This window comes from Solea solea, chromosome 2 (assembly GCF_958295425.1).
Source record: "Solea solea chromosome 2, fSolSol10.1, whole genome shotgun sequence".
Lineage (NCBI taxonomy): Eukaryota > Metazoa > Chordata > Actinopteri > Pleuronectiformes > Soleidae > Solea > Solea solea.
In genome coordinates, this window is record NC_081135.1 from 24,364,793 (window position 1) to 24,382,123 (window position 17,331).

A 17,331-nucleotide genomic window follows, 5' to 3' on the forward strand; every position below is an offset into this window, starting at 1 on the left:
CAGCCTCATTATCTCCCTCAACTCACATCAGATCCTAGCAGCAGTTTGTCACAGGCAGGCTCCTCTCTGCCAGTAGGCATCAGACCAATCCTTCTGCAACACTACTGTACATAATTGCCATATGGACAGCATTTTGAGCCAGACTGAAGACTAAGAAGCCCTCCAGGCAGATTCCCCAGATAACTAAATGAATATTTTATCTCATTTCCATCTAATTTGCACCACATTATTATACAGAACTGGATTTTTTTTTTTTAATTAATTGATAGAACAGATCAAACACAGGTTTACACTTTGATTTTCGGGTGCTGTTATTTTGATAATTTGCATGACTTTTTTTGCATGCCAGGCTGTTTAATCTCCCAGATTTTTCGGCATCTCTATATAGAAGCACTATAATAAAACACACAGCAAATTAATAACTGTCACCACACATGAAATGCTTGTCTTGGTTATGTGAGCAGTTCCAGAGAGAAGATCTTTTACCTGCCACTCGACTGATTAATTAATTTCACACTGTTTAATTAAATCCACAGTCTGGGGAGTCTGGGCAGCACTGTGGGGAGCCCTATCTAAGCCTGGCGCGTATAGAGATTATTAAAGAAGGTCTCACACACCCGTGCTCTCACTGATGTCGACACTGACGTCACCCTTCTAGTTACCAGAGCCTGATTGTGTCAATGTCATCTGGCAGGTGTGAGCTTTTACTGCTGAGGACATGACAGCGTGACACCATTTGTTGTTTATCTGCTGCTGGCATTTACATGAAAAAAAAGGGACACTGGGGCAATTGACTGCATTTGACACTAATTAGTATTTGACACTGTGTCATGATACGAGTTAGTGCTATAACTACGATAAAATTAAGATTTCTATTAAGTCAGATAAGTGTACAAATACAAATCAGATCAGAAAGCCATCCAAATTGCCATAAATGTGATTGGCTCCAGTGTAATGAGCCCAGTGTCCTACTGTATGCTGTCCAACACTGTAGTATCTAAGAGACAGTGTCTCTGTCATGTCACAACAGAGAGGTGTACAAATATGTAGCACAGCATGCAGTATGCAGTTTTTTTTTTATTTTCTATTCACATATAAACACATTTTTAGTCTGGCTCATTTTACAGTATAGAACATTTAATTGTAATACCATTTAACAATCCTGATATTATGATGTTTGTAAAACGCATGCTTCGAAGTGATTATACGGATTCATGCCCCTTAATCTGTCATACTAACAAACCAATACCCAACTGTAGTCATTTCATTTCTTGATCATATATTGAAGAGTAAGGTATAAAAAAATAATAATAATTAAAAAAAAAAAGATGACAGCCTGCTGTTCTGATAAGATGTGATGTGATGTGGAACCAGTATTATCCCTATTTGATGTGCCAAAAGCTATTAGAGCAATACACATATTACACAATGCCAGCTGTATGAGAAAGTCATAATGTAAAACAAAAACGTGGGTTTTCTATGCATGGGTTTCTTTCAAATTAAAAGGTTTGACTGCATTTTGTATGTCAATTCATTGAAAAACAAGTGTAAATAGACAACGTCACTGTGTTTACATGGTTCATTCTGAAAAAAAAATCAAAAGAAGAAAGTTTAATGTGAGGAATAAAAGAACATATTTTAATTGGTTTCAATCAAAAGCACTGTCATATCTCTATTAAACTTCTGAGCATCATAAACCCCTCAGGTATTCAGCTGCTTCTATTCAAATTAATTACTGAATCTGTGCAAACAGTTGAGAGTTGTGTTCCTTGCTTAGACAAGAGAAACTTTTAATAGGCATTCCAGCGCACAACATCAAGACAGTTTTGTCAACTGATGCAGCATTAGGTGGAAGAACAGCCCTCTATTTGTGCTTGCCTTGTCCTGTGACAAGAAGACCTATCAGGTGCTCATCTCTCTTCTCCTCCTCCTCCTCCTCCTCCTCCTCCTCCCACCCGTCTCCTCATGACCTCATTCTGTCATCTTGGCTTTCCTTCTTCCCTTCTCTCAGGTCTTTTATAAAGTGTCTCCATGCATTACACATTTAACAATGCATTAAAAATAGGCCACCATCAATCAGTCATTCAGCGGCAGTGACAGAATCTACTTGTGATACCAATTTGACATGTTCCTCAAGGTTTAAGAATGAAAGAAACACAATTAACTCCCGAGCGGCAGCGCACGGGAAACATGAAAGAGATGAAAACAATAGCAATACACCCTATATCCCATAAAAAACCAACACGGTAATTGTGAATTCCCATTCGTTTCATTTCCTGTGGCACCGTGTCTTTCCAGAATCCAGGAATTGGAAGTAATATGCAGACAGCTGTGACAAGATATCTGTTGATGGGTGCCAGGTTAACACGGTGCCCGAAACAACGGTTTGAGAACTGTAATGCACGATACAGGATAGGTATGAGGTAAAATCTGATGTAATGGTTGAGAGTGACTCAAGCCCCACGGGAAAATAGTCTGAACAGTCTGACTTCAGGTTGCTCATGCCAAAGCAGATGTTCAGCTCAAGACATCAGTACAAGAGACAAGAGCAATGCATATTCATTATTATTCACAAGGTATTTATATATTATAAGGATGGCGCCATTAATGTTGCAAAACCACCCACAGAACAGCTTTGGTGTGGTTACACAATCCACTGTATAGTTCATAATAAAATTATCCCAGGACTCACAGTTCCACGTGACTTTTGTTAGCACAGTAAGATGTTTTCCTGCTCAGGGAGAGGCATGGAAGTGTCTTTGTGAGCTTTGATGTTGCCGTTTTGCTCTGAGCCTTGATCCTGCATTCTGGACTTGGAGACAGATTGCACATCTTCATGGGTAAAATCTTGAGGAGGTAAACACAGACTGCACAGACAGACCTGAAGGAAATCACAGAACACAGAAAAAGAGAGAGACGAGCAGTCAGTGGACAAAACTCTTACCGTCAGGGTCAGATGGAGGAAAAACAAGTTCTTAGAAAATCTATAATAGAAATGAAAGGCTGTTTTGCTTGTTATATATTAACAGTAATCCAACATATAAAGCTTGAATTAATTCAGAAAATTGGAAAAATGTGTTTATAGTATCCCTCTTTATTTAGTCATGTTCACATCTTTCTATGGTGCCGAGTCCTTCATTGAAATAGAAAAGATATTTTCAATTTAAAACCACATGTTTTACAGAAATCAGACGGAAAAGAGCTCTGCACAAAAGCCTGATGTTAGGTAAAAAAAAAACAAATCAATGTATGTGTTAGATATCTGCTTCTGAGCAAATAACACAATAAAGGCTTTTGAATGTCTCACCTTGAAAATGACCTCAAACCTATGTTTTCTTCCTCATAACACATCCCTCTGATTCAGTGACAGACTGTCTGGTACGTCGCAAAATGGGCGGGTGATTTATTTTTTATTTTTTATTTTTTTTACCTCTTTCTCTCTTTCTTTCCTTCTTCCATTTTGTTCCAACAATGTTTTTCCAGACCATTTCGGCTCCCTACGCCCTCAGGTCATTACTTGCTCAAGTCTGGCCATTTACAGACATGACTCCATATGCCCCTGATGACGCAAACAATAGCTCATCCAGTGTGGATCAAACTGTTTTAACCCCCATCTGCTTTGTTGGAAATTGAACACAGCCATACATGGGAAGAAAGAAGACGAGAATCACAGAAAGCTTACCTTAAAACATCTCTGGAAGCGTTTGCTGACTATGTACAAAGCAATAGGGTTGATGCACGAGTTGAGTGATGCCGTATTAATGCCAAAGTAGTCCAGGACGAGGAAGGCACTAAAGGAAACACGGTAAATATTATCTGACTTAAGGAAAATATCAGCAGAGGGCTGTAAAAAGCAACTTACCTCAATAGTTTACACCTATTTGGATCTTTTTCATCATATATGGTTGATTTCAAGATTCTGCTGAGGTATAAAGGCAACCAACAGAGTGCAAACACAATCACCAAGCAGAAAACAGTCTTCGCAACTTCTAGTCTCTAAAAAAAAGAACATAAAACAAATGTAAGTTAAACATACAAAGAGAATTAAGTTAGAAATATTGTGAAATGTATTTAAATGTGGAGAAGTGTTTACAACCTGCTTGGTGTGGTCACTCAATATATTCTTAGTGTTTCTCAGCATTTTCCAGGTCATGAGTGTGTAGAAGACGGCAGTCCAAGACAGTGGCATGCAAAAGTAAAATCCAAAGAGCCACCAGTCCTTCACTGACTTGTAAGTCTACGTATTAAACACAACAGGAGGTGGCAAGTGAGCGTATGTGCATAAGAAATATGAGACCCACAGAGGTTTTGTTTCCTTTCCACAGTTATATAAATATAACTGTAAAAGACTACAATCAACTCAAGCATGTTTCATCCTGTTACACACTGGAGATACCAATTACATACCTGCATGAAGTGTGAGGTTTGCATTGGATGAAGCAGACATATTCTCAGCTGCTTGTCTTTATAGTTCATCATTATCATGTCAAAGCCGACAAGTTCAGGCACGGCCAGCAGGATCGAAACAACCCATATCAAAGTTATTTCCACTGCCGTCCAACCTGAAACCCCGATGACTTTGATTCGATTCCAGGATACTACAGCTCGGTATCTGTCCAATCAATGGGAAAATGTGTTTTTTTTTGTAATGTCTGTAACAATGACACATTTCAAGTGGTAATGCTCAACAAATCTGTGTCCACGATGAAAAACACAGATAGGAGCCCGCAAAACCCATTTTCTCGCAGGGCACAGGGTAGCGCTGCTTATCTCCTTACCTGTCGACACTCAAAGCACACAGGCTCAACACAGTTATTCCAACAGAGGTTTTCTGTATGAAGGGCACAAGTTTGCACAGCATTAAACCAAACGGCCAATCTTCTGCCATGAGCTGGAACGAAAACAAGGGACACGTGCGGAGAGAGAGAAAGTCAAAATCAAAAGAAAACAACAGTCTCACAATCAATCTTCACTGAAGATGCACAGTGCAAAGAAAGGTGAACGTATTGTTTGTTCGTTCTTAATGACTCACCCTATAAGCATTGATTGGAATGTCTATGATAATGTGGATTAAATCGCCAAGAGCAAGACTTGCAATGAGGATATTAGGTCCACTTCTCATGCTTTTGTTGACATATATGATTTTCAGCAAGGCCGCATTCCCCACTATTCCGACGATAAACACGAGCAGAGAGACCAGGGTGTTGATATATTTGAAGGTGTCTCTGATTCCGGCCGACTCCGAGCACATAGGCGGGTGCGATGCTTTTGGTCCTGCTAATTGCGGTGGATGGATTGAGCTGTTGGATTTCTGGTTTCCCCGCGTTAAAATACCAGGGGAGGCTGTTTCAGAGAGTTCATTTACTGGGAACGGTTCGGAATGCTGATCACTGGCCTCCGCTCTGATGAGAATATTTCCCAAACAAAGAGTGAGAACCACGGTCCACATTGTTGATGACATCCTCAAAGGGCCCTGTAATGTTTTTGCCAGCACCGGATTGAAAATGAGAGTGAAAACAATTAGCACAGCGCCTCAGCTCTAACACATTACAACAAAGCGCTTCAGGTCAGGTAAATGATTGCCCTAATTTACTGATCAAAAGCCAACATAAAATATATTAACAGCGCTAATACACAGTGAATAATGCCAGCTTACCTTCAGATGCACACTCGACTCTGCATGAAATGGATCTCTATAATATCCACTAAACAAATTGCAAGTTAAAGGACCACTCTTGTTGTGCCTGCTATAAATGTGACAACGCAGCAGATGGAAATCAGGGTTTTATAGACTAGGGTCCTGCTGTCAGCATTAATCATCGATTTGTCAGTCGTGACTGTAATTACTTCGGTTGATGTATCACCCCAAATGAAAGGATGGCGTTGAAGGGTATTGTCTGTTATCACAAAGTGAGATCATTTTATCAGCTGGTGTAGGGGCGGTTACGTTACAGTTGCTCACTCCTTTTGTTTCCACAGAAAAACTTGGTTAGTACCAAGCACCAAGGTTCCGCAGAAACCTTAAATGTAGTAAAAATGCAAAGTGAAGTGAAAGGGCTTTCTGCTTACAGTCAGACAACTTTCATCACAACATGATCAGTGAATGTAACAGGATTTGAAAAACTGTCTTCAGAAACTGTGTGACATTTTGGATGCACATGAGCCTGATGCACTCCCACTGCAGGGGAACAACAACAAAAATGATACAAATGGAAGCGTGCATTATTCAGTGAGTGTCCTCCAGAGAGTTTGCTTTAGTTGTCATGTCACGTTTTTAAAAACATGAGTCGGTCTGCATCCTACCAGAGAGATACTGCCTCTACATCTCCCCAGAGTCCTAAAGAAGGTGATTTCTACCCTCAAAAACTTGGCAACTTGAAAAGCCCGGAGTAACTCGAAACATGTGACGACTAAAAGAGCCCAGAGGAACCCAAGATACGTGACGACCAGAGCTTTCCGGTTGTTAATATCACACCTGACAAGTGCTGCAGCTCTCTTTTGAACCCGCATATCTGTGCTCTGCTAGCAACCAATGACCTTGGAATACTGTGTGCAAGCATGTTTCTACAAGAACAACTGATTAAATGAAAACGTGTGACAGCTGTTCACAGGTTGGCTAAAAATTCCACATTAATATTAACTTTTTTTTCTTTTCCGTATATGAGTCACTGGAAGAAGCAAGATGCTCAAGGACATCATCTAAATGGAAACTGTGAAGAACTGACAGACTTTTAAATTAACACTTCACTGACCTACATTTTCGCAGTTTTATCTCCTGCTCTATTATTTGTGATTGTTACTTGAGTTTTGCCCACATTTTAGTTCCATGCACCAAAGATGTTTCATTATTGGCCACGTAATGACATTCAAGGACAATGAGGATTTGGGAAAAAAAAAAAAGGCAAAAATGGGGTCGAATCATATTTTCCATGAACAGAAACAATGTAACATTATTTGTATGCAGCATCCTTCATTTGAGAACATGCTCTGCCAACCACTACTATCAGACTTGCCTGAGGGGGCATTTGTGTTTATACACCAGCAGCGCAGGGGCGGGCGGGGACAAGAGGCATTTATCCCATCAAACTGCTGACTGACTGTGTTATTTGAACAGTAAAATTAACTTGTGAAACTTTTCATGGGCACTGGGTGTTTCCAGTCATACTCCAACCTTTTTGGAGCCACCTCACTTGTGTAACGTTAAATTTAAATCACTTCCTGTGTGCAGCCAGTGATATCGCCAGGCAACACCAGATCTAACCCCCCCCCCCCCCCCCCAATCGATTACATGGGCCCCACCACTTAACATCATGTAATAATAAAAACATGGCCCGCAACCTTTTTTTATTTTAGCAGATTTATTTCACATCATAAATATCTTATTATTGTGAAGTATGCATCAGATCCATATCAAAACAAACACTTTTGCTTTGAAATTCTTTGAAATGTCAATATGAATATCTTTACTGTATTGCGATATCATGATGGAATATTATGTTATGATTTTATTACTTTAATGAACGGTTGTTTTTGTCAATGTCATGTCTTTTCTCTAGACTGAACCCAGACTAGATGCCCATTGGTCTTCAGGTCCTTTGAGTTTGACACTCCTGTTCTAGACATTCAATTTTGCAGTTACAGTTAAAACACTAAAAGTGTCCATTTACCACTTCTGGATTTGACAAGATACAATCAGTAACTTATATATTTAACTTATTTTAGCATTAACATAACACTAAGAGTTAAAATGTTACTTTACTTCTATCACATTAGTATTTTCCAAACAATAATGTAAAGAAATAAATCCACTGTTTTATGGTTATTTTAAATGCTCTGTATTTATAGCACTTTTCTAGTCTTAGTTTTGCCATTCACACAATCACACCCATTCACTCACACTTTCATACAGCACAGCTAGGTCACACATCATTCATAGCCATTGATGCGCTGTTAGCACGGCCCAAGAACACATCAGTACATAGTCTAGCAGAGTCGGAAACTGAACTCACAACCCTTCAATTGAAACTCCCCTTTTCTAGTTTTTCTTGTGTATTGTGGGATGGAAGGACAACCTGAAGAAGTGGCCTCATTTAGCCACTCTATTAACTCCGGCACCACAGACGGTGAATCTATGGACAATCTGAAATGCACACAGGCATACCAGTAATATTCACAGCAATAAGGTCAGTAGGGTTTTGTTGGACACAGTCTTATTTATTTAAAGGCATAGAGCCAAGTAAGACTCTTAGTGCACCACACAACTAAGCCTGGATTTTAGTTTCAACATCAAACTGCAGGATGCTCATGCATTACAGGAACAATGCAATCCTGTAGCCACACAGCTGCCACCGTACTGCTGCTTCTGCTGCTTCTGCTGCAGAAGTTCTATCCATAAAAACCACCAGGAATAAGGTGGATGCTGAGAGTCGCCTAGACTTGCGTGAACTCATTTGACACTGGTTTGAAGCAAACGGACATTTATTTCAATTTAAAAGTTACGCACGACAGTTTTACAGAGTTTATTTTGTTGGTTATGCTTTCAGCAAGCAGCAGTTCTCGGAGTAAAAGTGTTAAAGTGTTCTACTTACATGCGCTGCACCAAGCGGGAGATTGATCAGCAACTTCATGGTCAAGGGTTGACAGCGCAGTGTTGCTGTCGATGTCTCCTTCGCCAAAATATGTCAGATTTAAGTCTTTTAAGAAGTTCCTCTGTTGGCAAAAGGCCAAAACAATCAATACAGCTTGAAGGTGAATAGAGTTGTTCTGGTAAAACTGTAATAGCTGTAATTTGTTCTCTCCTGTCTCCGTGTCCTGAGCAGTCTTGTCTCACCAGAGTTCATGGGTGTGTGTGTGCACTGGATGGACAATGTGCAGTTTAAAAGTAAATTGAAGATCGCCAGTTGTTGCAGACAGAGGTGAGCGAGAGTCTGCTCATGGCAAAAAAAAAAAAAAAAAAAAAAATGGGTGAGTCTGTTGTGCAAAGTCATTTCAACTCAGGGCATACCTGAGCTGATAACGCCATAGTCTATAATTGCTAGATTTGTCTGCAAGGAACAGTGCTGTAGGGTTGTTATAAAACCTTTTCTAAGTATTCATTTCATTGTTTATACAAGAATCTATAGTGTACAAGTCATGGTTTGTTGTATTCCTGAGGATTATGATAAAACTCGTGTAGGTCTTCATCGTAACACACCAGAGGCAAAACAAACTCGTTGTGTTCAGAAAGGTTCCATGGACTTTGTGCAGTGTCTCTATATTATTGCCCATAGTCCCTGGAAATGATGATGGCTTTTTACATTCTCTCGCAGTAATAGCAGAGTGTGGAGGCTATAATATTAGAGGTGGAGAGGTGATTGTGAATCAGTTCTGAGCTGCAGTGCAGGTTCCAGAGGTTGAATCTAAACGGAATGTGCATCTTGCTCAGTAAAGCTATCGCCAGCAGCTATAATGCGTCAGTCCTTCATACGCCATGAACTACTGACAAAATGAAACTACCTTTGAGAGGGTGAGTGTAGCGTGTTAACCCCAACATGGGGGAAAAAACAGGAAATACATTTATTAATAAAAATGATTGTTCAGATACTGCGGTGGGGGGTCATAGGAGAGGATTTTTGTGAGGAGAGAAATCTAATTGAAATGCTGCATTTATTTTTTGATTATTTATTTATTTCCTTTCATGTGAGGAGGAGAAAAAGAGAGCGAGAACATCTCGGAGGAGGAAACAAGTTTGAACAGCATGTCTGAACATTATGAAAAGAATGAATATGGACACTCATCGTAGGAGAAGGGAGAGCAAGCAAAGGAGAGGTAACGAGCAAGCTTCATCTTTACAGCCTGCTGCACATGGAACATATTCTGCTCTATTGCATTTATATTGACTGAACCCCATTGCATGCCATTTTCTTTGTGTTTATTATAGAGGAAAATATGAAGTGGCATCTGAATTTGAATCTCCCGTATCATACATTAGAATTTATGTCTAGCCTTAGATGGAAAATACCAAGCAGAGACAACTTTAATGAAGACTTACATAATACGCAGCCCACGGGCCCTTGCCTAGGCAAATTAGTATAAATGATGAAGACACTAGGTGTGCTGTCTTTCATTGTTATCATTGACACAATATCAATAAGTAGTTATCCTTTGTCTGCTCAAGCCATATTGAGATGAAATTTACACCCTGCTCTTACAGGCTCCGACATCAAAGAAGAGCAAGAAAATATCACTGCCATGTTTGCACTTTAAGAGGCAGCAGCAGGAGAACCTAAAGAATGTGTCTTTTTTATCATCAGTGTATTTTGCAGTCATAAACAATCTGTTTTGTGCAATGGCAAGCGGGAGGTGACTGAGGACATCGACAAAAGCGGGACATGTTTCTGACCTTGTCTCCAAATGGAATGTGTCATGTTTTTCATCCTTTTAAGCGGAGCACAGAGTTTAGGACTCAAAGTCAAGGGCGGGAGCAATTTGCTAATGAGATTGCATGTATACACATTTGTTCACTTTAATTAAAGGTTTGCAGAGTGTTAATTATATTTAATAGACAATGTTGTCCGTATGGTAGAGCGGCTATTATATTATCCTCTGCTGACTTCACTTATGTCATCTTTAAGGCCAAGGACACAGCATCAAGGCCATTTTTACAGCTAAGGCCATTCCACGTGCCACTATCACAGTGAGCCGTTATTGTAACATATTAAACTAAGATCTTTCTATAACCTTTTTGGGGAGGCTTCTTGCCTTTAATGGACAGGACAGTGAAGTGTGACACGGGGGATAGAGAGAAAGAGGGTAAGACACACAGCAAAGGACAAATCCAGTACCAGCTCCACTGAGCTACCCCCCATTTAGGGTTTCTACAGCAGCCTTTGAGGGCCATATTAAGTTGCTGAACACATATCACACTAACCTTAATAATACCATGAATGGAGCTGTGAGCTTCTCTTTCACGGGATATTTGATGTCAGGTGGTAAGTGCTCACAGCATCAGGCTATTCTAAACAAAGAGGCAAAGTTGACTTCACGACTTGAAAAGAGTTGGGTTATTTTTACCTGTTTTAGAGCAGAGGTGTCAAACTCAAATGAACTGGGGGCCAGTGTAGAGCGTGTAGTCCGGTCAAGAGGGGGCCAGTCTAGAGGAAACAAGTGGAGTAGAAACTAATGTGGACAACAGTCATTTCTACACCAAACAATCTTTTACCTTATTTTTACTGTTGTAAAAATATTGCTGGCAAATATATTATTATATATAATATATGCTCTACCATATTATATATATTATTTTCTTTTGCGGGCCACGTTTTCATTATGACATGATACTAAGTGGTGGGCCGCATGTGGCCCACGAGCCGCCAGTTTGAGACCCTGGTTTAGAGCCTTACACATTAGATGCATACAGTAACAAGGATTTACATGCACATATGTCACCTCTGCACACTGGTAGAGGACAAAAGACACTGGGTAAACACTGTGTGCTTCATTGGGGTGAAAGCATGTGCTTGGTGTTGATAGATGTAGTAGAAACAGTGCATGCATTGATTTAATGTGCTTCTCTTTGTCCTCTCCATACACATCATATAAGAGTATCTGTGTCAAACTGTATGCAGCAAATGACAGCAGTCATTAATTTTGCACAGAAAATGTGCACAGCAAAGAGAACGGATTTATAAAGGGAGATGTTATTTTTCTCTTTCTTGCGGCTCATTTGTCCAGAGAGCAATGACAAGGTAAGGCACTCCAGCATTCTGGGAAGATATTTCAAAATGAAGAGATCAGAGATTTACTCACTGCTTGGCCAGATGTACACCTACATGTCCTCTGCTGTGACAAGATTAAGTCACAAAACACCACCTTCACTTCATTTCCCAGACATTACAGTTGAGCAAAGGAAAGGAAATAAATGAATTAGTGGACTGAATTTCACAATTCTGTTTTAGCTTTATGTTCTTGTATTTAAATCTCTTGAAAATCCGCTGCTAACAGTCATTGACTGTTATTAGAATTGGAGTATTAGTGTGTAGGATTTGAACTCATTGCTGTGCTAATGCTGACATTTCAGTCAACATTAGAAATCTCTTCGATGCTGAAATACATTGCCATAAACAAATATGCAGAGAAATCCAGTAGGAGTTTTGCTTCATGTTCTTGCTTTTTCAATCAGAAAAAAAGCACAAGTCGGTGTACATACATAATTTATACCATATAGGAAAACAAAAAGGTCAGCAGCAACTATAAGCAGATGTTGATCTGCAGATACACGTCGTTCATCTCCATCTCAACCCACTTCTTGCCTCGCAGTAACATCGTGTCTCTGATAATAACCGGTCATCAAATCCTCTCACTGCACTTAATATTGGTAATAGTTTGGAGAGACACTTTGGAGAAAAATGGTGTGGGATCAAGTCAGTTTTGGGTCGTTTGACTTAAAGGTACAGTGTGTCAAATGTGCTCCATTTATTGGTGAAGTTGAATGTTGCAGCTGAATATCCCTTACTTCACTCTTCCCTTCCAAGTGTGTTAAAGCAGAGGTTGCCAACCACCGGGCGACCGACCATAGGCCATTTGGTACCGGGCTCATCTCGGTCACATGATATTGTACGTCAAAAAAGAGCCTTCGACTTCCAAGAAAAAAAAAGCTGCATTTAATAGACAATATCAGGATTCCTACTTAAAATACAGGTTAAATACAGGCGCTACAGACTAGCCTCATGAACTAATATAGCGGGGTGGTGAGTTGCATTTTTACGCACTTTGTTTTTAGTTGTTTCTATACCAGTCCGTGAAAATATTGTTTTACATGAAACTGGTCCGTAGCGCATAATAAAGGTTGGGGTCCGCTGCGTTAGAGAGCCAGTGTAGACGTCAGTTAATATCAAATTTGATGTTTAGTTTGTCCACTGTACTGTAGGCTATTGCAGTATAAATATAGAACGTTCATTCTGGGGTCATGAAAAACAACAACTCATACAATCAGGTGATTTTACAGTAATTAAGTATTATTATTTCTATCACTGGACCTTTAAACCCATATTTCTAATTAATGAGCAAAGCTTGGGTGGGCTGCACACACACACACACCAATTAGTGATAGTGAATTTGACCTCTGTATTTAACAGATATGTGGATATGGGTGTATAGATATGGATATGGATAGATACTTCTTTATTCCTGAAGCAAATGTTTTACCTCTGTGTCTTACCTAGCTTCCTATTGTAGTCAGATTTTCCAATTGTGTGCTGTACAGTAAGTGTTTACAATGCTGCACCAGTGAACCCTAACTTTCCCAAAGGGATTAATACATTTCCGATCTAATCTAATCTAAAATAAACACTATAATGGATAAGAGCAGGATGACAAAAGCTTAAGAGCTGAAACGTATTTGTGGTGCACTGCACACTATATCAAAATTATTCACTAGAATGTTTGTGATAAATCAGGAAAGGAAATGAAAGGAAAAGGTTTGACAAACCTGCCATTCATACATGTGTTGATTATGTTTTTTGATTTCATTTCTATCACCATATTCAACAGGAAAGAAAAACATTTACGTATAAACCCGTCAGTCATCGTCTTCATTTCAGTGCATTTTCAGTTTTCCTCAAGGTGATGGCAACAAGATTATCATGTCCTATATGAGCCCAATCTTAAAGTCATTTGACTACTGTGCTTTATTTTCATCATCTGGTAACTATATCTGTCCCACTGGAAGATGGTTAATTAATGCTATTCCCAGACCACTAAATAAGTAAGTTCACATGGCAACTGAATGTGGGTGTATGACTGAGTTACACTTATACATAAGATTACAGCATTTAGAGATGATGAAAACATACTGAATACCAATACCCTGTCAACTTCCCTTCCTTTTCTCTCCTAGTTACATCTGTATATGCCGTACTGGCAAAAGCCTAATTAAGAGCAGTAATCCACAAGGTTTGTCATTTCTGTACACAAATTCTGTCATTTTGAGGAAAACCCCAAGAAATGATGGAACACATTGTACACAAACACAAACATTAACAATCCATACCATCAGGGAGGTGCACGATGGTTCCCAAGTCTATTCTGCAGCAAGACAACAAGCCCAAACATGCAGCCAGAGTCATTAAGAAAGAACCACCCTCAGCAGCAAGAAAAACAACAAGTCCTTAAACAGATGGTCTGGCCTTCACAGTGCTCTGATCTCAACATCACTGAGTCAGTCAGGGATTACGTGAAGAGGACAGAAGACTATGAAAAGAAGAGGAACGGAACCTGAGGAAAGATGCTTTGAAAAAACAAACCTGCCGAGTACCTTCAAACTCGGTGTGGAAAATCCTTCAGGAGAACAAGACAGAGGTTGGACACAAAAAAACATTTGTAAAACATTGTTAAGGATAAACGATAATTGCATCACATGTAAATATGACTATTATATATGATACTTACACTGTACTGTACTGTATACATATAAATACATATATATATATATATACAGTATACACACACATACACATACTGTAGATGGATATAAACACACATGTATGAAAAATACAATGAAAGGAAAAATGGTGAGACCTACAGAATAAAAAAGCTTGGACAAAAGAAAGGACTTTTGAAGAACCTTAGGGCAGTTCACTTAGTCTTTCTCCCACTTTTGTTAATTTGTCTACAATAGAAACTGTTGCTTATTGTTCTACGGTTGCTATGATACACTCGCACAAATACACGCCGTTTTGTTTGACAAATAGAAGCCAATTCCTCTATTTGCTTCAGAATGTTTCATTATTTATTTGTGCTTTCTCTGCTCACATCTCTTCAATTATGAGTCACAAATATCACAGCGATAGAGACGCAAACACTCGCCTCAACAGCCACATCTCATTCCAGTTTACTGCTGTGTAAGAACTGTGACCTTTTTTGAAGGGGACTTCAGTCTTAACCATGTTGTATCATTTAAAACTCATTTTAAACCTTCAGTAATAATCCATGACAAAAACACTTGTCTGATGACATAATGCATTCCCCAGCCCCTCACCCTGTCCTTCACCGTCTCAACTTTGCCTAAACCGGCACAGGGCTGTAACCCTCAAAAAGCAATTTAAAGTTTGGAGGACCTGCTGAAATGTCCTCACAACACCGGGAACCAAAATGTGTCCTCAAAGCCTCATAAAGACATGGAGAGACATTCAGGCATTCTTTCAAGTCATTTATTTCATTATTTCTTTCAAAGTGAACACTTATTTTCCAGGAGATCAAGGCGATAAATTAAAGTGGTTTACTATTACGTCCACTAAAACCAATCTTTGATCCACATAATTATGCCAGCAGGTTTTCTCAAGCATGATTTTTCAATACTTATTTCAAAGAGGTAAAAACAATAATGAAATGGCAAGTTTTCTTTTTCGACTTCTTTAAATTTCATAAATGCAACAAATTATGTTTGTTATATATATATATATATATATATATATATATATATATATACACAGCATATACTGTATACAATACTTTATGTTATCTTCATTCTATGGATCCAACAGGTTTTGCAACGGCTGCAGATTTCATTTATTTGGGTGGAGAAGGGACAAAAATGAACTGTATGATTCAAGCTCAGAAACAAAAACAATAGTAGGTAGTGCGGGGCAGATGGGCCAGTTACGCCGCGTTATATTGCACAGGTGCTTGAATTATTGCATCCACCTCCTGTCTGCGGATAATGAAGTGGTTCCAGAGTGAGCTCGCGTGATGTGAATACCTGATGATCCATGCGTCTGACTGGAAGGTCGTCACCAGTATCAGTGTCGGAACACAGACTGAGACACGAGGAAGAAGAGGGCAGTCAAGGTAGTTTCGTTATACGTCATGGTAATTCGGGACCTTGACGAGTAAATGACTGTGAATTTACAGACTATAAATATCCAAACCACCTAAAGTCGCTCACAGGAAACCAGAGTTGACAACTGAGCAAATGAGTGCAGTGAGTTTGGGTATAATCAAAGGGGAAGGGTAACAACACAAATAAATAAGGTGTGCTGAATAACGGAGGTAATCAAGCTTGTAAAATCACTCATCATTTAAGGTGATACATCGTCAGTGACAAATTAAACTGGACAGTGTGGACAGGAGAGGTTTCTCTGAAGGGGGTGTTTTCATGTAAACATTAAAAATGCAATTATTATATACAGCCTGAGGTATTTATGTGTGTTTAATTTAACTAAGAAACACTTTAATAGTTTCTATCCCTGTCACCATGCATGTTTTATCTTGTGAAAGACATGAGACATGGACTTAAAAGACTTTGAAGAGAGACTGATTTTTGTTTTACCAATATTAAGTCTGACATGAAGATATCCCAAGATATTTATAAGATATAAGAAGAGTTGGATACACTCAACAAAGAAACCCCTCAGCGTGCCAAGGAGAAAGTCAAGAGTCTTTGACTCATCAGGACTAGGTGCGAAGAAAATACCGCAAACGGCTCCTTTAACTTCTTAAGAATAAATATTCATTTGTTTAAAAATCCACTTGTCACTGCTGCGGTTTCTTTTACGACATGCCAGAGAAGGAAGGAAGAAAGAATTATTATCAACCTCAACTAGATCACATTCATCAGAGGCGTTGTTACATGCTGTGTTCATTACTTCCTTTAAGTGATGCCAGCAGCTCAAGAAATCCCAAGCTACCAGTCAGTGATCAGATAGCCAACAATGTTGACCCAGAAGAGGCGAGAGAGTGAATGTGCAGCTAACGGTGAACAGACTCAGTTCAATTAAAAAACAACAAAACTGAAAAACAAAAATGTGGTTTAGTCATTTCCAGTGTTGGTGTATTTGGAGACGGGTATGGAGAGAAAGGAACAGCCATGATTATTTACAGGAGATACTGTACAAAGAAATAGAATGGAGATTCAAATACCATTCAATTCAAACCATTGTTGTTGTTTTTTTAACAACAGCTACAATCGATCTGAAATTAGGTGATTTTAATTTCCAGGTTGTTAGCAACTCTGGTGATACAATGTGTGTATGTGTATAGATTTCATGTTCACCAGTGCTGGCACAAAGTTGTCTCCGTGGTGGACGGTATCAAGGAATACAAATCCTAATGACTCTGATTCTGTCCTTATTTTCTCTGATGACAAAATGCCAGCAAAACCAACTGTTTATCCAACACTCAGTTGGCATTAGAACCATTTTCTTGTGCTGACATTTGTAATAAACTGTAGTCAGTACTGCAGACTATATTGCTACAATCTTAAGAGGCACATGGCCGTAATTTTGGCATTTTTTTCAAATCATATAGATATAGGTATATATATACATACATATATTATATATATATATATACACA

General features: G+C 39.1%; 1 protein-coding gene across 1 annotated transcript; it reads right to left on the reverse strand.

Moving 5' to 3' along the window:
* Window positions 1-1,080: 1,080 nt before the first annotated feature.
* On the reverse strand, window positions 1,081-5,850 carry LOC131452241 (endothelin receptor type B-like). The gene is made up of 8 exons (XM_058622366.1): window positions 5,657-5,850; window positions 5,033-5,473; window positions 4,779-4,891; window positions 4,408-4,612; window positions 4,097-4,237; window positions 3,863-3,996; window positions 3,683-3,791; window positions 1,081-2,881 (listed from the first exon to the last, which is right to left on the reverse strand). Exons 2-8 carry the CDS (start codon window positions 5,459-5,461, stop codon window positions 2,711-2,713), a joined length of 1,302 nt encoding a protein of 433 aa, XP_058478349.1. The 5' UTR covers window positions 5,462-5,473; window positions 5,657-5,850; the 3' UTR covers window positions 1,081-2,710.
* Window positions 5,851-17,331: the final 11,481 nt, after the last annotated feature.

Excerpts from the sequence above, each read along its gene's own strand:
- LOC131452241 (XM_058622366.1), bottom strand. The coding sequence starts at position 5,461 with ATGTCATCAACAATGTGGACCGTGGTTCTCACTCTTTGTTTGGGAAAT. Across the intron at positions 4,892-5,032 it reads TTCCAATCAATGCTTATAGG|CTCATGGCAGAAGATTGGCC; the intron begins GTGAGTCATTAA and ends TTTTCGTTCCAG. Across the intron at positions 3,792-3,862 it reads AATAGGTGTAAACTATTGAG|TGCCTTCCTCGTCCTGGACT; the intron begins GTAAGTTGCTTT and ends TGTTTCCTTTAG.